Source organism: Castor canadensis, chromosome 5 (assembly GCF_047511655.1).
Source record: "Castor canadensis chromosome 5, mCasCan1.hap1v2, whole genome shotgun sequence".
In the NCBI taxonomy this organism is placed as follows: Eukaryota; Metazoa; Chordata; class Mammalia; order Rodentia; family Castoridae; genus Castor; species Castor canadensis.
Genome location: NC_133390.1, coordinates 161,866,631 through 161,893,696, shown reverse-complemented (window position 1 = coordinate 161,893,696; position 27,066 = coordinate 161,866,631). Strand labels below are relative to the sequence as shown.

General features: G+C 49.3%; 1 protein-coding gene and 1 long non-coding RNA gene across 4 annotated transcripts in view; one reads left to right on the top strand and one right to left on the bottom strand.

Annotated features, from left to right (window-relative positions):
* The window catches only part of LOC141423402 (uncharacterized), a 91,427-nt gene extending 64,806 nt beyond the window's left edge, over positions 1 to 26,621 (top strand). For 2 of the 3 annotated variants that reach the window (XR_012448244.1, XR_012448242.1), the window contains 3 exons: positions 6,483 to 6,587; positions 21,072 to 21,262; positions 21,943 to 26,621. This is a non-coding gene — a long non-coding RNA (uncharacterized lncRNA). Of the gene's footprint in view, positions 1 to 6,482; positions 6,588 to 7,403; positions 7,678 to 21,071; positions 21,263 to 21,942 lie in introns of those variants that run through there. The other variant, XR_012448243.1, reaches the window with a different exon arrangement.
* The window catches only part of Arhgap40 (Rho GTPase activating protein 40), a 30,938-nt gene that overhangs the window by 3,331 nt on the left and 541 nt on the right, over positions 1 to 27,066 (bottom strand). The window contains exons 2-12 of the mRNA XM_074074750.1: positions 15,940 to 16,127; positions 13,473 to 13,690; positions 12,836 to 12,911; positions 12,392 to 12,543; positions 9,020 to 9,194; positions 6,886 to 6,977; positions 6,413 to 6,490; positions 5,883 to 6,042; positions 4,183 to 4,265; positions 2,086 to 2,289; positions 569 to 709 (exon numbers count right to left, since the gene is read on the bottom strand). Coding sequence (XP_073930851.1) covers positions 569 to 709; positions 2,086 to 2,289; positions 4,183 to 4,265; positions 5,883 to 6,042; positions 6,413 to 6,490; positions 6,886 to 6,977; positions 9,020 to 9,194; positions 12,392 to 12,543; positions 12,836 to 12,911; positions 13,473 to 13,690; positions 15,940 to 16,127 — 1,567 coding nt within the window. The remainder of the gene's footprint in view (positions 1 to 568; positions 710 to 2,085; positions 2,290 to 4,182; positions 4,266 to 5,882; positions 6,043 to 6,412; positions 6,491 to 6,885; positions 6,978 to 9,019; positions 9,195 to 12,391; positions 12,544 to 12,835; positions 12,912 to 13,472; positions 13,691 to 15,939; positions 16,128 to 27,066) is intronic.

Sequence of the window (27,066 nt, the reverse complement as noted above, 5' to 3'; positions counted from 1 at the left end):
GTGCGCATAAACACGCACACACGTGCCTCGCACCAGTACTCATGCTAAAAAAGTCACCCAATGTTTATACACACAGCTATCAAACATGCCCAATCCCAGAGGTGTGCACACACAACACAGGCATGAAAACGACTCTATCATACACACACAGGCATACATGCATCGCACCTACAAACGCACATACGCAAGTTTGTGCAAGCGCAACACCGCACACACATGCGCAGTGTACACGCAGACTCCTCCCAGCGTTCTTAGAAGGTCCTTCCCTTCTCCACCTGCCCACACAGCCCCAAAAGCAGCCCCTATTTTCCTAACCCTCTCCCAGGCACACAAGGGACTGCCTAAAAAGGGACAGATGGCTTCCAGGAGCATCCCCGCCTCAGCCCCAAGTCATCTCATTGCTGAGACGCCACCTCCTCGCTCGCTGAGACGGGGCCGGTGCGCCCCCTGGTGGCCACAAGCGGTCATTTACGGCAGCCTGGTGGTGAGAACCTGGAGGGTGGGTTGTGCCTCGCGCGGCCATAGGGTCCCTCCCAGTCTTTATCCGCCGGGAATGAGAGGTACTCACCGCCTCAAGGAGGTCCCTCGTCTTGTCCCTATCCACGTGTGTCCTCCGAAGCCAAGTCTCGAGGCCTCCATCGCAGGGCTGGGGGCGCCGGCTGCTACTGTCATTCAGTTTTCGCACCTGGGCCACCAAGAAAGAGGCCACCTAAGCAGAAAGAATTTTGTCTTAGCTGGGGGTTGGGGCTGTTGAGGGTGAGAGGCAGGGCCCCTTTCAGGGTCACTGTGGCCTTTCCTTGTCCTTGGATCCTCCCATACAGAGCTTGAAAATAGTTAATTTGCTGAACTTGGACTAGTTTGTGGGAAGAAGGGGGTGCATTTAGCCCCCAAAGAGGGCCTTGGAGTAGGAAATTCTGGGAGTGGAGCCCACCCTGAGGCTCCGGAAGTCCTACACTTGCTGTGCAACAGCTTCTGTTTGGCACACCAGGCAGGGGTGTCCCTAAGCACACAGAGTTGCCTCCTGCTCTGAGACCATGGGGAAATGCTGAGACCTGCAGGTCAGTCCATTCTCTGTGCAGTCAGAACCCTGCAGACAGACAGAGACTCCAGACTCCAGGACCCTGGAGACAATCAGCTGTTACCTGGGTCTGACAGAACTATGAGATCATATGTGTGTTTGTAGGTGTCATAAGCAAGATGACACATGTGGGTAGGGAAGGCAATGGGAACATCTCCATCTTACTGTCTGTCTTCAGACATCTCTGCTGTCTGAAGCTTTTATAAAAAAAAATAAAGGTGGAATTTAGGAAATTTTTAATTAAAAATTCCTTACAATAAAAAATTATAAATCCACTGTTTTTTAGTCACAGCATTACTTCAGAGGGCCAAGTGCAAAAAAGTTGTGGGAGTGTAAGGGGAAGAGGGGAGAGGAGTAGGAGGCTTTCAACAGAGAAGCTGATGTCTAAACCAGGTCTGAAAGAATGAGCAGAGGGCACTGGCTCTGATTTTCAAAAAGAGAAAGGGGAATTGCAATCAGAGTGAAGCCCGTGAGTGAGAACTCAGCAGTGTGAAGCACCTGAAGAACCAGCTGGCCTTTGGTTTGTTTAGAACACAGACGAGTGCCTGGTGGGGTGGGAGGAACTGGGAACCACTCAGCCAGGCCTTCATTTGCTGGTGTCTGGAATAAGAGATCTAACCTAATGACCTTATGGTTGCAGAGAGGAAGAAGGAAAGATGGATAGGTAGGTGAGTGGGTGGGTGGGTGAATGGGTGGGTATTTAGATGGATGAGTGAGTGGGTGGATGATGGATGGATGGGTGGATGAGTGAGTGAATGAGTAGGGTAATGGATGGATGATGGATGGATGGTGGATAGGTGTGTGGACAGGTGGAGTGGATGGATGGATGGTGGATGGATGGGTTGGTGGATGAATGGATAGTAGGGGTCTGGGTGGGTGAATGGGCGGGTAAAGATTGGTGGATGAGTGGATGGATAGAAGGGTGCCAGCAGCTGCAGCCAGAGGGGGCAGACCATCCCTCTGCTGGATGAACACCAGCCCTCCTCTCTATGTGGCCCAGCACTCACCGTCCAGAGCAGGTCCTGGTAGTGTACCATTATGCACAGCACCTCAGCTGCACCCTCTGCCAGCTGCTTTTCACCCTTATGGAGCTTGGGGGGATGCCCTTGGTGCAGGAAGAGATTAGGGGCCATCACCATGGAAACGTTCCAAAGAGTCATCTTGTTGTGCTGTTCCTGGGCCACCACCTTCCTGAGGAATTCCAGGAGTGCCTAGGGAAGAAAACAGAACTTGCCTTAAAGCCCAGCACATCCCTGGTGCCCCCCACCTTCCCAGAACATCCTCACGGATCACGTAGGTACTAGAAAGGAACCAGGGGTTGGAGGGCAAGGGGAGAGTCTCAGTTCCAGCTTTGCCACAAGCCCACTAGGTGACCTCTCTGTGTCCCAGTTTCCTGCTCTGCAAAATGTGACCCAAACTCTCTCCCTTCCTGTGTTCTCTGAGATTAAAAGACATCAGGGTCAGGTGGCAACTTCTAGTCAAAAAGAGCCACAGGTCTGGAAAGGGGGCCTTTTCTTGGTGAGCCCCAGGACAGCTCCTTCTTTCTGGAGTCTGGACCAAACCAAAATACAAAGGAAAGAGGAGGGAAGCAGAGATGCTGGGAGGAAGGGTATAGGATGACAGCTACTGTTATGCCTTGTGTTCCTGCCCTGCAGTTACACCATTTGCTATACTTGGTTACCATCTCACTGAGTCCTCACAGCAGCTCTTAAGGCAGATTTGACTACTGTGCCTGTTTTACAGAGAAGGACACTGGCTTGGAGAATGTGCCGAGGACCACATGGCCAGTAAGGATGAACAGAGGGACAGAGAGATGGAAGGATGGGAAGATGGATGGAGGAGGGAGGGAGGAAGAATGGTGGATAGGAAGGAAGGAAGATAAGGAGGGAGGGATGGAGGGATGGAGGGAGGGAGGGAGGGAGGGAGGCCAGGCATATATTGAGCACCCATAAAGAACTTCATCTTATACTCCATAATTTCTCATGTGTTAGCTTTTGCAGCTCCCAAAACAATCATTCAGGAAGCTTCTTTATCCTTAGTTACTGAAAAGGAAGTGTGGAGCTGTGAGTGGTGGCATGAGCCAACTACGCAGGAGGCAGAATTAGGAGGATTGTAGTTTGAGGCTAGCTCAAGCATGTGTTAGCTTTTGCAGCTCCCAAAACAATCATTCAGGAAGCTTCTTTATCCTTAGTTACTGAAAAGGAAGTGTGGAGCTGTGAGTGGTGGCATGAGCCAACTACGCAGGAGGCAGAATTAGGAGGATTGTAGTTTGAGGCTAGCTCAAGCAAAGATAGTGAGACCTTATCTCAGAAACAAACAAAAAAAGAGGTCTGGTGGTGTGGTGAATGGTGCAAGTGGCAGAGCCCTTGACTCGTTCCATCTACAGTACTAGAAAACAAGAACAAAGAAGCAAACAAAACCACCCCCAACACCAACAACCCCCCCTCCCAAAAACTCCACTTGGAACTGGTGCTCTCTGGTGCCCAGGCCTCCTCAAATGCTCACCCTTGCAGGCACATTTTGAGTCTGACCCAAGGACGGCCAGGATCGTGGGCACAGAGAGCTAAGCCAAGGCTGTTCCCAGCCCCTACCCCCAGTCACCCACTCCCAGAAGACACAGTGGGAAGCCCTTAGGGGACTGTTTCCTAATCCAGCTCCCCACAGAATCCCAGGGCCATGCAACGCCTCACACAACAAAAGGGTATGAGCTCAACTGAGTTTGGAAGGTGCCACAGGCCCCCTGGGAGATTCTCCAGGCCTCCATGTATGGACAGCTCCAAGAAGCCCACAGGAAAGAGTTATCCTGGGCCTCATTCCACAGCTTCTGTGTCTCCCTGGCACACAGAGCACTTTCCCTGCAACACCTGTTAGCACCACACAGAGCTGCTATTCTGTGCAGACCACTCCAGAGGCTCTTTCCCTTGCAGGACCTCTTTGCTTTTTTAGGAAAAAAATCTGGAAAGACCTACACTGATGACCACCTCACCACACACACACACGCACAAAAAAACACCTGGCATGGTTGTTGAATGAGTAACTAAACCAGCACATTTGGAGTCATTACTGTGGTTGTGGCTGAGGTGAGAGAATGGAGGCAACCTTACCTTTAAGGTGTTTCGGTTGGGCTCCGGGAGGAGGAGAATGAGCAGGTGAAGAGCCTGCAGGCGCTGTTTCAGGTCAGGGAGGTCTGGAAGAGAGAGGGTCTCAGGTCAATCCCTCCCTCTCAGACAGAGCCCCCACCAGGGCTGGTTTAGGGGCTGTCATCCTTTGTGACTAAAAAGCAAACACACTCACGCATGCGTGCATGCACAGCACCCTCACATCTACACACACCCCGATGTGCAGCGTGAGAACTGAAGCAAGTCGTCCCTGGGAGGGAGAATGCCGAGCTCACCTGTCCTGGTGGAAGGTTTAAGAAAATCCTTTGCGATTGGAGGGTTGGAAAGGAAAACCTGACCCACACCTGGAGTGAGTGGGGGTCTCTGGGGAGGAGAGGGGTTGTAGTTGCAGAACTCAAAGAAAGAACTGCAGGGCCAGACCAGACCCGTCCTGCAGAGGGGACAGAGGGGACTGCATGGCCTTCATTCACTTGCTGCTCAGAAAATACTCATCAGGTTCCTATCAGGTGCCCACCAGGCTCTGGTCCAGGACCTAGGACCCAGTTACAAAAGAAGCAAAGTCATAAGGCAGTGGAGCGCACATCGTGGGGAAAACCAGACAACAAACAAGCAAAGACACATCCGAGTATTTCCAGCCAGGGTTCCTGCTTAGAGAGAGGAAAGCAGGGTAACACAGGCACCGTTGCATCTGTCATTATGTCATTACAGAGGCCGGGTGGGCTTGTGGCAGGGCACGTCAGGGCTGCTTGAGGTGCTGACATTGACATGACGTCAGAATAGCAGGAGGCAGAGGACGGCGGGAAGGGAGTACCTTCCAGGCAGAGAGCGCAGGCGCAGGGGCCTGAAGAGGAACAGCAAAGGGGTGGCCGGGCTGTGGGAGGGAGGGGGCTCAGGAGGAGGGGGTCAGAGACAGGCAGGGCCTGGTAGGCTGGGAAGGAAGAGGGAGTCTCTTTCCAAGTGTGTTGGGTGAGCAGGAAGCAGCATGTGATCTGATGTATGTTTAGGTGAAAAACGAGGTTGTGAGACGCAAAAGCTAGAGAGGACTGTTAGGGTCCCACTATGGAGGGGTGGAGTTCTGGTGGCAGGAGCCCTAAAGCTTTTGATGAGAGAGAGAGAGAGAGAGAGAGAGAGAGAGAGAGAGAGAGAGAGAGAGAGAGAGACACCAGGTTTCCCTCAAGTTTGCAGGTGCATTATTCTTTGGAGAAAAATACAAGTGACTGTTGCATGCTGGGGATTATAAAGAAGTCCAGAGAGGAACATACATCAATGCAGAATAGAGAGAGACGGGTTCTTGTGACACATGCCAACCTGTAGGCGTGCGTACGGACAGATGGACATGCACACTGTGTGCCATAGACACACAGTTAGACACCTGATAAGTTCAACTCCATGATTTGGAGGAGTGTGGGTCCCCATGAAGACTGGTGGGGACTGTGGCTCCTTGCCACACTGCACACCCGTGTGAGTGATGACAAATACAGGAAGACATGCACATTGATACACAACACACACATGCTCACACACGCTCACACATGCATGTGCAAGCGCACACTTCCTGCCCCATCAGTTAGAGATCTGAGGAAACAGAATTCCTAGAAACAGGTGTCCTGCCTTCCCACCACTAAATCTATAACCAAGACCAGGGCATGACCCCCCACCCCGGGCAAAGGGCTGGCACCACGCACTGGGCACAGCAGCAAAGGCTGGGAGATACTCGGCAGTGAGCAGAGGCACCGGCAGCTTCCTCAGGAATCTTTTGAGCAAATCGGAGGCATCATTGGGGTGAACCCCATCCCAGCTGAAAAGGCCAGCATAGAAGTCTCTCTCCAGCTTTTGTTCCAGCCCCTAAAGGAAGAGGGCATTAGGGACAAGTTGGCCCAATGCTCCAGTTTCAGCTGTTCTTCCACCTGTCGTGGGCCTCAATGCCCTCATTTGCACAGTGGGGCAATGACAGCCCTTCCCTGCCATAGTTGCTATGGGGGTTAGAGGCCTACTGTGAAACCGCTGAGCACAGCGTCCACTTAGTAGGTGTTGGCAGTGTGACCCACGGCTGGTGCTCTTAACTCCCGGCTCGATTGGGTTACCTCTTCTCTTTCCAGTCCTCTTAGAATCCCACGGCCCACAGAGACCAAGTCAACCAGGACAGATAACCAGGACCTGGATCTTTTCCCAGTTAACATAGTAACCAAGATGCAGTGGGGGAGCCAGACGTTACCTTGACCCTGGCCTGGGACCCAGGCACCCTGAGAATGCCTTTTGCATCCAGCCCTCTCTTCTCCAAACAGGCCAGCAGCTGTCAAGGAAGAAAGCAACATTTAAACCAGCCACCACTGAGAAGAGAGAGTCTAACGGCTGTGTTTGCCTCCCATGCACACCAGGAAGAAGAGAGGGTGAGAAGGTTTTCCTCCTAATGAGAGCCTTGCTTTTTTTTTTTTTTTAAATTATTTCCTTCTTTTTTTCACCGTGTTGGGGATGAACTCAGAGTCTTGCACATGCCAGGCAAGCCCTCCACCACTGAGCTACATCCTCAACCTAAAGGGCATTTTTGACCCCATCCATGAGCCGGGCACTGTGGTGAAGGCTTTATGTTACTTTCTCTCATCTCATCATCAGTAAAAGGAGGATACAGTTATTGTAACTCTAAAGGATAGGGAGACTCATGGAGATTTCAAACTGGGGGCAACTTACGGCTTGCAGGAGCAGTGGGATCTGGATGCTGGGGAGGACTTTGTGGTCAACTTCCAGCAGGCTGTCAAGGGGCACACCAACAAGGCAAGTGTCTGCGGGAAGTCACAAGAGTGGGAGATGCAGCTTGCGGCCTGCAGTGACCACTGGGCTCCAGCTCACAAGATGGGTGGGTGACTACAATCAGACACCTCCCCCGAGGAAGAACTGAGCTCTCGAGAGAATGGTTGAGCCTGAAGGTCTCCATACCAGGTGGAGCACCTAGCCTTGGCAATGAGGAGCCCTCAGGTGTGTCATAGAGCAGACAATCTCAGCTGGATACCGAGGGCTTGAAAGGAAATGTGCTGTGGCTCCAAGGAGCACTGGGGACAACAAGGGACAGCAGTCTAGGGCAGAGGGTCTAGCTTTGCAGGGATGGGCCCAGGTCCTAAGAAATGCATTCCCCAGGTCTTCTCAACCATCCTGGCTTGAGACCTCCTTCCATGTTTTCTTTACAATTTCCTTCCTTCTGCCTTCACCAGCCTACTCCCCTCTGCCAGACCCCTCTCTGGTCTTCCTCATCCACCTTCCTGTTCTTGAAGAAATCAACAAAAAAGCAACAGTGCATCATGCTGGTAATGATGCAGTGAGGTGAGCATTTCCATACACTATTGAAGAACTATATATTAAGAACTTAATAAAAGCCAGTGTGGATGTGCACGTCTGTAATCCCAGCACTCAGGAGGTAAGGGCAGGAAGATTGTGAGTTCCAGGCCAGCCAGGGCTATGTAACACAAAACCCTGTACCAAAAACACAATGACAACAACAAAAAAATTCCCAAAGAACTTCAGTATTTTCTAAAATAATAGAAGATGCAGACAAAGTTCTAGTTTTAACAATAGTGACTGTTTTATAATAGGGAAAAACTTGGAAATAACAGCGTTTCACTAAAAGGGAAGTGCTAAGTATATTAGGATACATCCTACTATATTCATGATGTATCCAGAGGAAGGAAGACAGTGCAGTGATTAAAAACTATTTCTCAAAGAATATTTAATATTTGTGGCAAACGACACTATTGCTCCAAGTTCATTATCCCTCCTTGTGTTCAGACCCTTTGCCACGTGAGCTGGAAATTCTTCTCATTACAGAAGCAGAGCTGGGCTAGGGGTATAGCTCAGTGGTAGAGCACTTGCCTAGCATTCCTGAGGTCCTAGGTTCAATTCCCAGCACTGGAGGGAGGGAGGATGGGAAGGAAGTAGTTTGGGCTTGGCCGTGGGAACCATTGGGTCCAATGGCACAGGAACCTACATATCCAACAGAGGCTTCAAATGCATTGGGGTCAGCATTTGCCCCCTATGCTTCTGCACTGCCAGGAAAAAATGCTTCAAACAGCCTGTGGCTCCTAGAAGAGCAGAGATCCCTGAGCAGATCTAGGCCCAGCCCAGCTTGGAGAGAAGCCAGCCTTGATCCTCCAAGCAACCCAAGCTCACCACACAAGGGAGTGAGAGTCAGAAGACGCAAGCCTGGGAGCTGGGAGGTTGTTTGTTATATAGCATCACTGTGCCGATAGTTGAGTGATACAACAACCACTAGTAAGTAAAAAAAAAGATATTCATACACAAATGCAAGATGGAACACTAAAGGCTAGCAGCATTCATATCCAAATTGTAGTCCCCCTTTCTGTATTTTACTCTATTTCCCCAATAGGAATAAATAAAGTCTGCAGGATAATTTTTTTGGGGTGGTACTGAGGCTTGAACTCAGGACCTGGTGCTTTCTAGGCAAATGCTCTATCACTTGAGCCACACCCTCAGCCCTTTTTACATTGGTTATTTTTAGGATAGGGTCTCTCTTTACCAGGGCTTGCCTGGACTGTGATCCTCCTATTTGTGCTTCCCATGTAGCTGGGATGACCGGTGTATTCCACAGTGCCCAGCCATTGGGTAAGATGGAGTCCCACTAACTTTTTGCCTGGGTTGGCCTTGAACTGCAGTCCTCCCCATCTACACCTCCTTAGTAGCTAGGATTGAGCCACTGCACCTGCGAATTGGTGTAGTGTGTGGAAAACCTATAGCCGGCAGACCTCCTGTAGAAACTGAGCGTGTGTGGGTGGCAGCGCACCAGCATCCCCAAGGTTCCTGCGCAGGGGCTGACCTGGGGCTTTCCACTTCCCCGCCTTGCTCAGCTTCAAGTCCAGGCCAAGGATGTCACAGAGCGCCGTCAGCTCTATGAGGGCCAAAGGAGGGACCTTCTTCATATCCTGCGAGGACAAGTCTCCTATCCTCGTCACGCCGAGCCTGCCGAGTCTGCCTTTGGCGACTCTGAACTTCTAAGGAAGGGAGCAAGGACAGTTTGTCCGACTGAGTGCCATGTGTGATGTGTGTGCCGAGGCCCCACCACCCATCCCTGCAAGCATTTGGGTTGGAGGGGGGCGGAGGGCGAGCAGTGGGCTGAGAGCCAGGTACAGGAGACTCGAGGCCGAGCTCTGCCTCACACCAGCTGGTGACATTCTGAACCTGATTCTCAGGCTGGAATCACAAGTACTTTCCACCTCAGAAGGCTGTTGTCTGTGTAAAATGAGCTTGAGGTTAGCACAGTGCCAAATGCCAGGTTAGCAAGCCTCCAATAAATGTGAGTTGTTTGCATGGCCTACAATACAACCAGAGGGCCTGGGGGAGCGGGATCACCCCAGGTGCCTCTTATCCCTGTCCAGACCCTAGCCTGCCATGCATGGCTCAGTGCTCCTCTCCTCTCCTCTCCTCTCTGCATGATAAAGTAAATGGTGCTCAACTGTGACCTCTAGAGGCCATCTTGGGGCTCTGCAGGCATCTCTAAGCATTCTGCAGTTCAAGGTCAAACAGCAAGCAAGAGGGGCCAATCTGTTCAGCCTTGCCTGAAGGACTTGGTCAGCCTATCCCCCCAGTGCCCTGCTGGAGCTCTCAAGGGAAAGGAAGTGTTCCATTGTTGTACTTGATATTGTTATGGTTAAAATCCAGCCCAGTGCATGGGCTGAGTTGTACTTCCCGAATTCAAATCCTGACTTAATCTTGCGTTCAGGCAGATATTATTACCCATTTGGTGTCAATTTTCTCATCTGCACAGGGGAACGAATATCAGTGCAATGTCTGGATGTTGAATGGTCCCCAAAGGTCTGTGTGTTAAAGGCTTGGTCTCCAGGGTGGCTCTAGTGAGAGGGAGTGGGACCTAGTGGGAGGTCCTTAGGTCACTGGGCATATCTTTGAAGGAAGTTATGAGATCCTGGTCCCTTCCTGTCTCTCTTGTTTCCTGGCTCATATGGTGAATGGTTTACTGTGCCACAGCAAAGCACAGACTTCCTAATTGGAGTGGATTCTCCAGGACCATGAGTCAAAACAAACCTTTTATAAGTTTACTGCCTTAGGTATTTTGTTATAGTGATGGAAAACAGACAATACAACATCACAGTACTATTGAAGAGCTAGAGTATACACAGCACAGTGCCTGACACACAGTGTATACTTGATAATTATTAGCTGTTACTATTTTTGCTTATGCAAATGATTACCACTAACACTACAGTGAAATGAAATCACAAATGTAAAGTACTTGGGAGAGTGCCTGGTCTGTGGTCAAAAGTCAATATGTAGCTAGATGCTGGTGGCTCATGTCTGTAATCCTAGCTATTTGGGAGGCTGGGATTCAGAGGATCAAGGTCAGCCCAGACAAACAGTTTGCAAGATCCCCATCTCCAAAATAACCAGAGCAAAATGGACTGGAGGTGGGCTCAAGTGGTAGAGTGCCTGCTCTGCCAGCAAGAAGCCCTGAGTTCAAAACCCCAGTTCTACAAAAATGTCAACATGTGACATCCTTAGTACTATTACCATCATTCACTGTTTAGTGGGAAAAATCGTCAAGAAAGAGGTCAAGAGTGTGCAGAGCATTAATTATCTCTGATTTTTTACATAAGTATTTAGGTGAGCAGGCTTAGTGATGCATGCCCGTAATCGCAGCTACGTTGGGGGTAGATTCAGGAGACTTGTGAGTTTGAGGCCAGCCTGTGCAAGTTAGAGAGACCCTAGCTCAAAAATAAAATTAAAAAAAAAAAACAACAGGCTATTAGGTGTGGCTCAAGCAGTAGAGCACCTGACTAGCTGAGTTAAAACTACAGTACTGCCTAAATCAATGAATAGATAAATAAACAAAGGGACCAGGGAATGGCTCAAGTGCAAAGCACTTGCCTAGCATCCCTAGTACTGAAAAACAAGGAAGACAGGAAGGAAGGCGACTGTATCTGCTGAACTATGACTATGGAAGACATTGTCACTGGAAGAAACTAAGTGAAGAGGACACGGGGACTCTGCTATTTTTGCAGCTTCTTGTGAGTCTAAGATTATTGCAAAATGAAAAGCTTGAAGTGAAATTCCATTTGGATGTAGAGAATAGTGGCCAGTGGGAAGGCTCTGGGGTCCAGCAGCTGTGGGCTCCAGTTCTCATTTCCATGTCAGCCAGCTCTGTCACTTCACCTCTCTGAGCCTCACTTATCCTTTTTCTATCATAAAGTGGGGGTGCAATGAAGTGCTCATCTCCCAGGGAAGGGAAAGGCTACAAGCAGGAGCATGGAAAGACTGGGGGCCAGGGCCAGGGCAGCCCTCAGGGAAAATGTACCCAGGACTACCCAACCGGTCCAAAACGTGGTCAGTGAAGGAATTTCCTTTAGTAGCAGCAGAGCCTGGGAAAGACCAAACCCCATGAGAGAAGCCAGGGAAGCCTGCCTGGGGTGGGGGGACTGCCTGGGAAGGGAATGAGGAAGCTTTTTGGGGGGTGTGGGGAGTGGAAGGTTCTAGACCTTGATCTGGATGATAGCTACCTAGGTATGCAGTAGCCAGGGACTAGGGAGCAGGGAGCCCATATCTGGTAGCACTATTGGTATTTTCACTGCTAGTTTTCTTTGCTTTTTTTTTTTTTTTTTCTTTCTTTTTAAAAAATTTATTTTGGCAGCACTGAGGTATGAAGTTTTCTTTGCTTTTGTTCCTAGAAAGTTCTCCCTTGTCCAGCAAACTATCCAACTATAGCTTTGGCAGAGTGGCTTAAATGGGAGAGTACCTGCTTTGCAAGCATGAATCCCTGAGTTCAAACCCCCACAAAAAGAAAAAAAAAAAAAAGTCAGTTGAGTTTACTGGACTGTGGGCATGGCTCAAGTGGTAAAGAGACTGCCTAGCAAGAACAAGGCCTTAAGTTCAAACCCCAGTACTACCACAACCAAAAAAAAAAAAAACAAAAAACCCACCATCAATAGCTTCTCTAGTTATTTCCAAATTAATTTTGGGGCTTGATGTGTGAGAGCCACACGGTGGTTTTTTTGTTTGTGTGCTGTGTGTGTTTTTCAATTGTTCAGTTATTCTAGTGCATTAGGTATCTAACTTATAGTAAAATGCCCAGAGTAAATGATTCAATGACATCTCTGCTGTGTGCCTGGCAGTAATGGAGGTGTGAGGAGGGTGGGCCAGGATGTACTGGTGCCTAAAGACCTTTGGGCAATGTCCTTACCGGTAGGGGACCCTTGCCCCAGGCACAGGTGCCTCCTTGAGATGGCCTGGCCCTCTGAAGGAGGGAAGCAGCTTGTTCTGAGTAGGCAGCGTCCATGTTGAAGACTTCCTCCCTCCCAGCCTGCTCCTGTGGCCTGTCAGGCTCAGCTGTTCCTGGGGAATCAAAACAGAGAGACAGTTAGGACTGGCTACCAGGGAGCAAGTTCCTAGGCTTTGGACTCAGGCCCACTGCCCTAGGAAGTGATTTCCTCACTAGGGGCTTTCTGGACTGATGCCCATGAGCCTGATAAGAATAGTCCATTTAAGGGTCCACCTTGTCTCCGCAGCGCCCCTTCCTCTGCCCTCAAGCAGGGAAGGGAAGAAACCAGCAGGAAAGAGGAAATGCTTAGAGATACGCAAGCTCTCAGTTCACAGAGTGCACTTGTGCAGCCTGGAGACCACTTACCTGGAGGAGACTTAGAAGCCCTGGAACTGAGCTGGGTCCGTTTCATTCCTGAGTCCCCATTCTCTAAAGACACTTCCTATGCAAATTAGAGGTGGTGCTCAATTAGTCCTGTGGGAAGCAAGTGATACTCACATAGTCCTGGAGATAGGAACCATCACAAATGGAGCAGCTGAAGCTCAGAGAGGCTAAGTTACCTGCCTAAGACCCCACAGCAGCTAAGTACATGGGGAGGCACGGTGGGACCCAGGGCTGTCTGGATCCAGTGCCTGTCATTTTAATCACTGAGCTATGCTCCTTCAGATTTTCTCCAAGGAGGAAAATGCCCACAGCCTGTCAGACTTCAGGTGCCAGCAGACACACCAGTGACAACAGAGTGTTGTAACTGTGCTGATACTTAGGCAGAGAACCTAAGCTTTCAGGTCCACCCGAGCACGGGTAGCAGCAGGCACAGGTACACTGGCATGCACAGCAGAGAAAGATCTGCATTCAACATGGTGACACAGTGGCCTGAGGGAGCACGTGTGCAAACACGCACCCACAGGCCTCAGCAGAGACACCGTACCTCTTGGGCTGTGGTGGCATCACGGAGGCCCCCAGGCAGAGAGGGCTTGCAGTGATGTTTTTGCCACTTACTCACCCCTGAACTGAAGACCCCAAAGATGTTCCTGACATCTCTGATGGGTGCCTTGTGTCGTCTTCGGGCTGAACGGGCATAGACGTCCAGCCGGCGGCACACAGCAGTCACCTGGGTCTGTGTCAGTGTAGACAGGAGCCCTTGGTGATCACCATCCAAGCCTGGGCCACCAACGAGGCTTGACAGGCCTGTGTCCTGCAGCCACTGGGCTTCAGCTTCCCCTTTGGCCAACAAAGGGAGAACAGCAGATGAACACACAGCTCCACACTCAGCCACACACACTGTCCTAAGCCCCACAGAGATTGCCCCCACTCCAGTGGACGCAAGGGGTATCCACAGCTCATTGCCAGATCATTGACACCCACCTGGCTCTCCCTCCCTATGAGCAAGAGCTAATGCATCCTCTGAGAATTGGCACTGTGCCACTTGAGCCACACACCAAGTCCTTTTGCTTTGTTTTTCATATAGGGTCTTTTGCTTTTGCCCAGGTCTCAACCTCAGAGGGAGCTCCTCCTATCTCTGCCTCCCAAGTAGCTCAAACCACAGTTGTGCCTCACCACACTTGGCCCATTGTTTAACTTATTGAAAAAAGTCCCTGTGTCTATTCACTTCTCCGAAGGCCTCCCCCTTCAACACTTTCACTCCAGGGTTTGGTTTGAAATTAGATTACTGGCCATACCACAATGCAGACAGACTTCCCTTCCTGAAGCCACTCCAGGCATTTCTTGAAGTCACTACACGTGACTATCAGCCCTCGGGAGGTCTGAGTGCCATACGGTCTGCTTTGTCAACTGTGGGTCAGCACAGCTGAAGCATTTGCCAAACCAAGAAGGTCTCCGTGTGGATGGCCTTGTCTTTCCCTCATCTGCTGGCCAAGGAAGGCTGGGGTCTGGGACGGTGCCAGGCTCTGCTGCAGACACTAAACCCATGGCAGAGGGAAGGACTGCCCATGCCACAGCCTGACCCAAAGGTGCATTCTGTGGGGACACGGGCAGTGCACAAATAATACACTAAGCAACATCAGGGTGCAAGGACTGCTATATTAAGGAGTAAAGTTGGGCAAGGGACAGGAGAGTGTCACAGGTAGGGTGCTGTCTCACAGAGGTGGTTGTGAGGTGCTTTCTGAGGGGTGACGTGTGCCCAGAGATGGACAAGCATAAGCCGTGCAGTTCCTCAATGCAGAGCATTCCAGGCCTAGGGGACAGTAAGGATAAAAGATCTGAGGTCACGGATTGCTTTTATGGTTCGGTAACAGCAAGGACATTCAAGGGCAGATATGAGGGTCAGAAAGACAGGCTGGAAGGGGATGAGGCAGAGAGGGGATACAGGCCAATTGTGGAGAGCCTTGTGGGCAATGAAGTAGTGGACTTACCACTTGTCTCCGAATTCTTTTTATGTATTTTTTTTTTGTACTGGAAATTGAACCCAGGGCCTCACAACTGTGGGGCAAACATTCTACCACTTGAATCACACTCTCAGTCTTTATGTTTGTGTTTTTTTGTCTTTCTGAGGTAGGGTCTTGCTAATTTTGTCCAGGATGGCCTTGAATTCATGATCCTCCTGCCTCCACCTCCTAAATAGCTGGGATTACAGGTGTGTACCACCATGCCTGGATCTCATCCCTAAATTCTTTGATGCTCACTCCATGGAGAGGTAGAGTCTGGTTTCCCTTCCTTGGAATTTGGGGTGCACAGAGGGCAATAAAATGCAGCAGAAGTGATGCTGACTCTCTTCCAAAGCTGGTCAGGAGCAGTGACCCTGGTTCTTTCTCAGGGCTCTTATTCTTGAAACCCAGCTGCCATGTGTGAGGAAGCCCAGTCTACATGCAGAGGCCAGGGAGAGGAACTCCTGACCTTGAGCAAGAGCTGCCTGACTGCCGAACCCAATCAATCCCCAGAACAGTGAGCTGTATTAATAATAATTGCTCGGTGTTGCTTTACACTGCTAAGTTTAAGGTGGTTTGTGATGTGGTTACAGGGACACGTGGCCATCTGTTACTCTGAGAAAGATGGGGAGACATTTGAGAGATGTGTGTAAGGGCTGGGGCGTGGCTCAACTGGTAGAGCACCTGCCTAGCAAGCATGAGGCCCTGAGTTCAAACCCCCAGTACCGTCATTAAAAAAAAAATGTTGAGAGTTGTGTGCAGAACCCTTAGAATCCACTAGAATGTTAGCTCCTCAGAGAGGAGGCTGTTTTGTATCCCCAGTGACTAAATAGTGCCCAGCAAATAAGAGATGCTAAATAAATGTTTCCTAAATGACTTACTCTAAAGGGGAGAACTCTATCTAATTCACATTATCAAAGGGTCGTTTTGACAGTGGTGCGGGGAGCAAATGGCAGAGTAAGGGTGAAGCAGAGCAATCAGTGAAAAGCATACTGCAACCCTTTCAGTCTTGGTTCAGTCTTGGTGACAGGTCTGGACCCTGTCACATCTCTTCCCCTGGAATAAGGCCCTTCCATCCATCCTCACCCTCAGGGAGCTGGGCTTCACCCCTTCCATCCTCCTCTTTCTGCTCATCCCTCTGTTGAATCCGCTGCATTTCCATCCAGAAGCCATTCACAAACAAGCTCTTCTCCCATGCTGAGCACAGCACAGAGCAGCGGGCAGGTGGCCGCTCCTGCAGAGGCAGATTCCCAGGTCCTGCAGAGGGGCCAGAGCTGTGGCAAGAGGGAGGGAGGAGGGAAGTTAGGGCAGGCTCTGCTCTTGCTGGGTCTGCCCTAAGGTTTGGGCCTCTCTAGAAATCAGTCTGTAGCCTCTGGAGGCTAGACATCCCGTTGTTCATCTTGTCTCTCAGCAGTGAAAGACACATGACAATCTCAGCAAATTGATCAGGGACCCATGGCCCGGTCAGAATCTTTGGTAGGAAGCCAAGGTACTGCTGCAGAGGACAAAGGGCCAGTTTGGTGCTTCCTCTGCTCCTACAAGGATGACAGTCTTCACTATGCCTGGGGGTTGGGGGGTGGAGGGGACACTAGAGAGAGGGCATGAAGCATGGGCCAGCGGAGCAAGGAAATCCCAATGGGTTTTACCCAAAAATCTACCTTCTCCGTCCCCACTTTCTCTGTGAAGCTCACAGCTCCAGCCCTGGTTTCCCCATTTATGACTTCAGGGAAAGCACCAGACCACAGAGGTGCAGGACTGAGTGTGAGGGGTGGATGTCAGAGTTGACGTCAAGTATGTGAGGAGACGGTGGGGCTAGAGGGCCAGTCTTCCTAGGGAAGCAGAGGGGACCCTCCCTCTGCAGCCAGAGGTGTGGGGTGGTGATCACAGCTTGATTTTTCGGGTACAAGTCGCAGCCTCTCATGACTTGGACTGTGGTTTATCCTCAGACCTGACTCCTGCATCCTATGCGTCAGTCCCCCTTTTCCTCACAAGCCGCGCTGAATGAATTTCCACTTTGTGATATCAAATAATCCCAGGATAATACAGAGCAAACTCCAGGTCCAGATAAGTAACAGTCCAGGGCTTCAAATGAGCTTGGGGTGATATTTCTATGCTGCCAGTCAGAGCCAGATTCTTTGGGAAATGTCGGAGTTGGTAATAATCCCAAAAGCACCGGAGTGGAATCCACACTGACCACAACATACAGCAGCCACCAGACCACGAACTGCCCCTTCCAGACGAGAAGGAGAGAGAGGAAATGCATCCCCTCGTTCCTCAAGTGGAGAAAAGGTACATGATGCAAAGTCTATAGATGTTTGCGCTCAATATTGATCCAAGCCAAAGTTCTTTATCTCAGGATGGAGATTTAGCTCAAGCTCAAGTGGTAGAATGTCTGCCTAGCAAGCACACGGCACTGAGTTCAAACCCCAGTACTACCAAAAAAAAAAAAAAAGATTTTTCTGTCTCTTTTCCAGATAAACAATAAGCACAGATGGTTTGAACTGCTCTGCTGAAAAGGAACTCAATTTGGTTAAACACAAAAGTCATCCAAATGCTGCTTTTTAAAGTTATATAATACAAAATGGCAGCTGTCAGAAGTAGGAGGGTGACGGTCTGAGGGTGTAGCTCAGCGGTGGAGCACTTGCCTAACAGGCATGAGGCTCAATACCAATCACACAAAAGCACAAAGATGGCAAAATGTTGGCCTGCCTTCCCTCCTCCCTCCCCTGCACAACAGGGACAAAGGCACCAATATTACTTTCAGATTAAGATGCCTTCTTGGGAGCAGGGGACATCCACAAAGAACCCATGGTACTTAGGAATGTTCACACACCTAAGAGCACAGCAAAAAATATGAACAAGAAGTGTTCGAAGCATGAAGTGGGCGGCAATAGGTCCATCTCCTCACCGGTCTTCTCCCCACGGGAGCCCGGCTTCCCAGTTCTCCAACTCATCTCTTTCTCACCTCCCTGTCTTTGTAGAATTTGTCCCCTCTGCTGAGGACAGGTTTCCCTGATCCGGGACACTGTGTCCCTCTTACATGTGCTCTGGCCCATTCTTGCTGCTCTAGAAATCACCTGGACACAAGAACTTAGAGACAGGGGGTCCCCATGTCCAGGACTCTGCAGGAGGCTGTTGGCCCATGAGACGAGGGGTGGGGGTAAGGGGCACAACATCATATGTGAGTGGAGCGCAGAGTGGACACTCTCCGTTGTGTAGCAGCTGTGACCTCATCCCTAAACCCTGCCACATGTTCTGTGAGTGACTATGATGGGTACAGCGTTTCTGACTGGGTGATGAAAATGTCCTTAGGTAGATTATGACGGTAGCTGTGCAACTGAGAACACAGGAAAGCCCGTGGACTTGTACTGTGTCAAGGGTCAACCCTGTTGACTCGCCCCTTTGTGCAGAGGTAGCCATAGAAGAGTTAGGAGTGAGGCAGGCTAGAAGTAGGAAAAGGTTTGGGGATCATGTAGATTGCCCGGGGATGGCCCAGACCCCCGCCTTCCCCACTCATTCCTTATTGAGTGGGAGTCTCCTGGGCCTGACCTCCCATGGGGTCGTGTAGGTTTAAAGGCACCTGAAAAGGATAAGCTTTCTGTCTACCAGTGGACTCCACCTGCACCCTCTGTGCAGGTCCTGCTCCTTCCCTTTTCCCACCTGGCAGAGCGGGTGACTCCTTTCCCTCAATAAAGCTATCCTACCTCACCCCATCCACGTGCTCTGCTTGGATTTTCCATTTGGAGCACGAAAACCAGGATCTTCTGATCACAGACTGCACCAGTGCTGTTAACTGAAGGACAATTGCTGAGTCAAAGGCTCTGGAAATTCGATACTTCTGACCAAATTGCCCTTGAAGAAGGATTGTTCTAGTGGATTTAGTTTGTTGTGTGCTGACTTTGTTCCTGCTGTATACCTGGCCTCCCTCTGTAGTCTCCTGTGTCTCAGTCCCTGAAACTGTATTTTGCCCGCAGGCTGAGACCCCTCTCATTAGAGTCTCCCCAGCGCCACATGTGTGACTTCCTGCTCTGCTGTCACCATCTTAGAATTCTTAATTTTTTTTTTCAGTGTTGCTATTCAAACTCAGGGCCTTATTCATGTTAGGCAAGTGCTCTACCACCAAGCTACATCCCATCCCAGCCCTTTTTTGTTTTGATTTTGAGAAACGGTACTACTCTGTAGCCCAGGCTGGCCTGAACTCACAAGCCTCTTGCCTCAGTTTCCTGAGTGCTGGGATTATAGTCATGCACCACCATGCATGGTAATAATCTTTTGATTCAGGCCCCTGTGCTCTTTTTTGCACATGGCCTGTCTTGCCAGTTCCTTGCCTAGGGTCCCTGGCTATGCCTTCCCCGGTGTCCACCCACCCACTGAGCTCCACAGTGAGGTGTAAATAATTCCATCCTGAAACACACTCCAATGTGGTAAAGTGCAGAAATCTCCGACGTGCCCCAGCCCAAGGAAGAGACAAGGCACGAGGCCTTTCTCCTGGCAACAGCTTGGCCATTTTCCCCAAGCAGAAGCTTAACTGGAGACCAGTCCCCAGTTAATTATAAAATTGGCTGTTCTGCTCTGTTTATGCTTGCGGAGAAAAGTGCGAGCCAGCGCCTCCTGTGCATCTGTGTGCGCCCCATGCTGGCGCTCGGCTCTGTTTCTTCAGCAGCTCTCCCCTGCGCTTGGAAATTACCAGCATCTGTGTGTTTTCGTGACATTTTGAAAACTGTGGCAACTAAACCAAAACAAAAGTCGTCAACGGTGTCACCATTTGATAGCTTAGCAGCGAGGGGGAGAGCAATGATTTCTGGAGAGGTCACAGAGAGGCAGGGAAAATACAGGAAGAAATCAAACACCTGCAGCTCGAAAGCGGTAATTGGTCCAACGTCACATTTTGCACCATGGCCGTGAGACTCCCTGTTAGCAGGACAACAGGACACGTGTTTAGCACATCCACAGAATTCGTTCAGAGCCTCACAGACAGACAATCTTTTGGATCGTTTTGTTGGTAACACTCGGGTGATGTCTAGGACAGGCAGAAAAGCATGTGAATGGCTGACTTCAATTTGGATTTAGATTTTAAACTTACTGAGCACTTACTGATCAAGTACTGATCATTTACTGTGTCTAGCAGCAGACACAACCAAGCTTCAGTTTAATGTATCAGCCCCATGTTGATGGAAACAGGAGGACAAGGGAGCCACCTAGACTTATCCAGTTAGCATGTGGCAGAGCCAAGATTAGAACACAGGTTGTGAGTTCCAGAGTCAATGCTCTTAAAGGCTGCACCCATGGCCTAGGGAGGCCCCAAGGTGACCTGAATGGGTTGACTTCCCTGCTGTACACCTGCTCCCCTATCTGAGTCTCCTGTCTCAGAAGTTACCAACTGAGCACCCCAAGAGCCACTCCTGACAAGCCCGTAACACTCCACATCCCAATAACCATGAACGAATTCTGCTCTTTGTATATCTTGTATACCTAGCAGCCTCTCCCATTCTCATGGCAACTGTCCTGGTCCAAGCCACTATTGCCTCTTGCCTGGACCACCCTCATCACAGTCTTTCTACATGACCTCTAAGTGTCATTGATTCCCAGAGATAATCCAAGCTCACAGAGGTGGCCTATCAGTCCTTTCTTAGAATCCTTGGTGGAGTGACAGGACCCCAAGGGTAAGATCCAAGTGCTTTCTTCTGACCTGCCTACCTTTCCAGCCTCCTCTTCCATCCTCTCATCTCCCCTCTGCCTGGAATGTCCTTTCCTTGTCTGGCCAGCTGCCCATCAGGCCTCAGACTCTTTGCTCCCTAACCTGGATCAGGATTCTGTATTTGCTTTTGCTGAACCCTCATTCATTTCTACTGGAAAAGCATGTCTTGACCCCATCACTCACTGCAGTCTCCCCAGAGCTAGAAACACTGCCTGGCACACAGTAGATTTAGCAGATGTAATAAAAGGCCCTCAAACTCCTTGACACTCCTCCTGGGGAAGGTGTCCCCTCCCTTTGAATCTGGAAGGCTGTGATTGTTTCAACCAAGAGAAGATAGCAAAAGTCAAGCCGTGGGGCTCCTGAGTCCAGGTGGTTTGTGATCGCGTGGCTCTTCTGATCTCAGCTTGCTCTTTCTTGGAACCTGTTGCTATGCCGAGAAGCCCAGGCCATGTGCAAGGCCGCAGGCAGGTACTCTAATCAACAGCCCTATCTGAACCTAACCCTTGCTCGTTTCACACAGGTGTCAGATGGCTCCAGTCCCCAGTGTGACGTCATTCCCCACCCATTTAGTCCATCTAGCTGAGATCCCAGGTGTCACAGAGCAGAAATAAGCCATCCTGCTGACCTGTCCGAATGCCTGACCCACAGAATCCCTGAGCAGAACACAGTAGTGATTATCATACGTCACTCAGCAATGAGACAACCAGATCTGTAAGTTTAGAAGTCGGGAAGTTTGGCTCTGGTGTCACATAGGCCTGGCTTTGAACCCTAGATCTGTGCTTTCTTGGTAAAATTGCCCTGGGGAGTATGTAGATGAGCCTTGGCTTCCTCGTCCTAACATGAAGCTAACAGAGATGACCCAGGGCAGTGGGGTTTAAGAGGCAGGTTGTTCATCCACGGCCAGGGACTAGAGACATGATGAGCACAAGGGGCTCAGGACAGGACATCCTCCACAAGTGCCAGCTTGACAAATGTGCACTGCTCCTGTGCTCTTCCCACCCAAGATTCAGGCACCACAGTGACTTGCCCAAGGCTGCCCACCTGGCACGTGGTTCTCCAATCTCATCCTGCAGAAAGTGGCCCGAGGCTCATAAGCCCAGCCCGTGGAGGTGTCTGTGGCCCTCGTAGCTGAGCATTCGCTTTCCAAATGCAAAACCTTTCTCTCCATACGCATAGATCCAACCTCCCCTATGGGTACTTTTTGTGATGTGGGTTTATATCTTTCTCTCTCTGGGCCTCAGTTTCCACAACCATAAAATGGGAAGACTAGGACAGAGATGTGAGCTTTGGAAGAAGCAGGAAGTCTGTAGCCCTCTTGTAAGGTCCCAGGCTCTCCAGTGTCCTAGCACTGCCCAGCCCCTACACTAATGCCTGTTTGCTTTCTCCTTTAGACTGGGATATCTTTGAGGCCAGAAACATGCTGACGTGTCACTGTATGGGCACAGTTCCCCAAGAAGCGGAAAGATGAATGAATGAATGAGTGAATGCTCTAACTCAGTGGTCCTCAAAGTCTGGTCCCACACCTGCAGTTTTAGCATCACCCAGGAACCTGCCCAAATGCAAATTCTCAGGCCTGGCCCCAGAACTGCAGACTCAGAGCCCCTGGGGGTGGGCTGCAGCAGCTGGGTCTGAACAAGCCCTCAGGAGGTTAGGATGCATTCACCTCACCCACAGGTTTGGGGGTGAAGGCAGGGTTGAAGTTTGAAAAGCATCATGGAAGAGTGGCTGTGGAAGGCAGAACCACCTCCAGCCCCACAACCCACCCAACCCCTCACCCCAAAAGGTGCAAAACTCCTAATCCTGCGAACCTGCGAATATGTTTCATGGCACGAAAACCCATCCTGCCACTTCGATTGTACTGCGTTCGGGATTTCTGATCTCCCAGTCTCTAAGGTAACGAATGAGTGTTGTCTAAGCCACTGGATTTGTGGCATCATGTGTCCTCAGCAGTAGGAAACATTCAATGCAGTGCTGCAGACTGAGACCCTAGGGTCGTGCTGTCTGCTGGTCTACGCTCTTGACGTGTGGCCCACAACATGGAGGAGATGAGGATAAAAGTCTGCACAAGGCCATGAGCTGAAAGCAAGGAATGCCCACAAAACAGATCCCTTAGCAAGTGCTTCAGAAACATGTGCTCCCAGAACCATTCCACACACTGGACAGCCTACAAATCACTTAAACCAGGGCAAACAGCCCCAAGGCACAGAGCAATAAGCAGAGCTGGAGTGGGGCAGAGGAGGGAAGGCTTCCTGGAGGAGACCATGTTGGGTCCCAATTTTAAAGGAACAGCTACTGAACCTCAGGGAAGAGAGGAGATAGGCAAAGCCCACAAGAAGAGGAGCAGGTCATTAAGTGCCAGGTGGATAGACGTCCTCATGAGGATTTAATGAGAACAAAGTTAGGAAGAAGAAAAGGTGGTGGGAAGCATCTCTCCAAGCAAATCAAAACCTGGAACTTAAGGTTTCATTTCATTAAAATTTAAAACTTATAGAAGCTTGGTGCCAGTGGCTTATTCCTACAATCCTAGCTACTCAGGAGGCAGATATCAGAAGGATCAAAGTTTGAGGCTAGCCCAGGGAAATAGTTTGTGGGCCCCTATTTCAAAAATACCCAACCAAAAAAAGGGCTGGTGGAGTGGCTCAAGTGGTAGAGCACCTGCCTACCTTTTGCCAGGTGTGGGTGATACACACCTATAATGCCAGCACTAAGGAGGCTGAGGCAGAAGGATCATGAATTGGAGGCAAACCTGGGCTACACAGCAAGACCCTGTCTCAAAACAAACACACAAACAAAAAAACCAAAGCAAAACAAAAAACCCTAAACTTTTGTGTTAAAAAGGCACCATAAACAAAGTCATAAAACCAGTGATCAGCTGAGAGAAAATGTTTGCAACAAATGCTGTCTAGTCTATATAAAGAGTTCCTAGAAATCAATAAGAAAAAATTCCTTCAAAAAATCCACCAAGAAAGTTGACAGTAGGTACAAATCAATAGGCCCATGGAGGCAGCAGCTCTATGAGAAAGATGTCCAACCTCATAATAAGGAAAATGCAAATTAGAACAGCAATGAAATGTTTCTCACCCATCGGGTTGACAGACAACAAAAGGATTGCTAACACCGCGCACAGGAATGTGTCCAAGAAAAGACATGCTCGAACTCTGAGCATGAGCTGGAGGACCAGTGAGGCCCAGGATACCTGACAGAGGAGAGGTAGGCAGGGGAAGTCCACCTTGCAGACAAGGTGAGCAGCCCAGGGTAGTGAAATCCAGGAGGCAGAGAGGACTACAGACCTAGGACAAGGCTCCAAACCACAGTGGAGATCCCAGAGAGCATGTGCGTGGACAGCGCTCTCAGAATGACATGGATTCCACCCACAAAGGGACATCTCAGAGAGGAAGGGGTCTTTCCCAAGGAGAAGTGAGGATTCAGGGCTCAAAGGCAAATCTGTCTACCTCTCCAGGGAGCTAGGATGCCTGGATCTGCTGGGCCTGTGACAACTCTGGAGCCAGGTTCAAGCACTTACCCTGACCACTGATGGCTGACCCACGTTCTTCACTTCTATCACTGCTCCACTGTGCTGAACTGACTTTCACACAAATTAGTTTCATTTTATCCTTGCAGTCAGCTGATGAGGCAGGAGCTGTTGTCTATAGCCAAGGAAAGTGAAGTCCAGAAAGGTTAAGTCACCTACCAGTGGCCCCCCAGCTGATAAGTGGTGAAGCTGGGCTTTGAAATTTAGGCTGTCCTTGTCATCTGAATTGTGTGTGTATGATTCATTCCGAGGTTGCATTCACACACAGAGGGCTATGCCTGGAGGTTGAAAGGTACGTGATATCTGGAGAGATCAACTGGCATTGACCTCAGTGGCAGAGTGACACATGAACAAAGCATGAGTGAAGGAGGACATTGCAAAGGTGATTTAGCCCCGGATTGCTCAAGTGCAATCAGCCAAATCACTCATGAAGGGAATCTGACAGTCGCTCCAGAGTCAAAATGGGTCTGCCTGCCTCCCCAAGCCGCCTGGATGTGCCAAACATCGAGTGTGTGAAAATTTGCTCAACTCCGCTAATAATGATTAAAAAGACAAATTGAAACAAGATTCAAGTTTCTCCCAATCTGATTAGCAAAGACTGAAGAGAACAATAATGTCCCACTAGCAATGTCAAGAATACAAGGAAATAAGTTCCCACCCACTTAGTGAGTCTGTAAGGGGAAGTAGAAAACCACTTCCCAGGACACGGGCCAACATTGTAAATGTCCACATCTTTGGACTCAATGATTCCTATTCTGGAAACTCATCATAAGGACAAGTACACAAAATATACGTCAAAGAATACGCATGCAGTATACTTTATAATAGCAGCCAAACTAAACCCAAAACCAAAACAAAAAGGAACAACCTAAAATTCCATCAATAAGAGACTAGTTAACACAAGTACCAGCTGGCACACTATAATCCTAGTACTCAGGAGGTTGGGGCAGGAGGATCTCAAGTTCAAGACCAACTTGGGTTGCATAGTGAGACCCAGTCTTAAAAAACCAAAACCAAAGTACCATTCAGTCCCAACAGGAAATAACACGCAGCCATCAGAGAAGATAGTGTGGATCTCTGTGTATTCCCAAGAAAAGATGCTGTGGAATGAGAAAGGTCATTTACAGACTAGGACACATGGTATAAACCAATTGACATATATAAGTATTCATGTACATGAATGAATGTACAATTATAGCATGAATTAGATCATATTTTTACATATTCATACATACACATATGTACTTATGAGGCAAACCATCCTAGAGGATGTGCACTGACTCACGGTGACTATTCTTCTGGGTTGGTGGGGGGAGGGACAGGTGAATTTTAAATTATTAAAAATTTAAAATTATTAAATTATTAAAGCAATCATAAATTAGCAGAAAATACATTTCTCCTGGTGATCAGGGATGAGTAGAATCCTAACAGAGCCATCTTGCTTGGATTGGGTCCTTAAGGCTCCTCCCCAGGCCGAGTTTTTAGATGTAGCCTCTGGTGGGTGCAGTGGTACACAACTGTAATCCCAGTTACTTGGGAGGCAGAGATTGGGAGAATCACCATTTGAGGCCAGTCTGGGCTATAAAGTTGGTGAGACTCCATCTCAACCAATAAGCTGGGCTTGGTGGTGGGCACTTTATCCCAGCTACTTGGGAGGCATAAATAAGAGGATGAAGGTCCAGTCTGGCCTGGGCAAAAATATCGAAAAATAACTAAAGCCAAAAGGGCTAGGGGGCATGGTCCAAGTGGGAGAGCACCTGCCTAGCAAGTGCAAGACCCTGAGTTCAAAACGCTCAGTTCTGTGCACTTCACGGGAAGTTCTGCCGGATGGAACGCTGCATGGGAAGGCCCTGGCTCAGAACTCTTGTCAGCATTTAGTGTGAACCACTGTAGAACACCAGTCCTGCGTCTTCCTCCCAGACTGGCCTGTGGACACCACTGAGAAAGCATCATCTTTGTCCTCCCACCTCTCTGCCCATCTTGGGGCCTCACACAGAGGCAATGAGCATTTCACGCATGGAGCGAGTATTTCATGAGCCCCTATGAAAGACCAGCCCTGGGCTGGTGCTGTGGATACACAGGTGACCACAGCAGGCCAGAGCCTTGCATCCAAGGTCTTCCAGCCTCACTGGAATTTACTGAATAAATAAATGACTCATATGTGAGTGATCGACCCATGAAATGAACATTCAGTGGGTGGGAGACTTGACCTAGTGACTGTGAACGTGAGGTGCTGGCCTGGAGTGGACGCACCAACCTTGTCCCATGGGAGCAGACAACTCTGTTCTCAATAAACAACAACAACAACAAAAACAGAACAGTGATAGCTTTCTAAACTCATTTTGTGGGTTCAGTTTAAAGCATTCTCTGATCATATGGCCAATATCATTTTAATGGACAAAAGTATTTGGGATAGGGCAGGAGATGTGGCTCAAGCCGTAGAGCGCCTGCTTTACAAAGCGTGAAGTCCTGAGTTCAAACCCCAGTCCTCCCCTCATCAAAAAAATACTTGGGATACAACACACTTATGTAAATAAAAACTTGGGATATAACAGCATATATGTGTCTTACATGTGTGTGAAGTGAGTTTTTTAATACATTAAAAATATCATAAAGCCAGTCACGGTGGTGTACCCCTATAACACCAGCACTCAAGAGACTGAGGTACGAAGTTTTTGAGTTCCAGGACAGCCTGAGCTACACAGTAAGACACTCTCAAAATAAATAAATAAATAAAAATTAAATTAAAATACAATATTTACAAAACCCTCAAGTTTGGAAAAGCACAGCTCTGGAAGTAAGCTTGCTGTTTTTGTTCATTTTGTTTTGCTCTAAGAAACAAAGAGATTGCTAGGAAATTTCAGACTCTTCAGTATCACTCACTCGTTCATTCAGCCAGTAAGTACTAAGCACATCAGTGAGGCAGGCACTTTTATAGTGAATTCAGTATTCATGACCTTAGGATCCCAAGGAACTAAGAGAT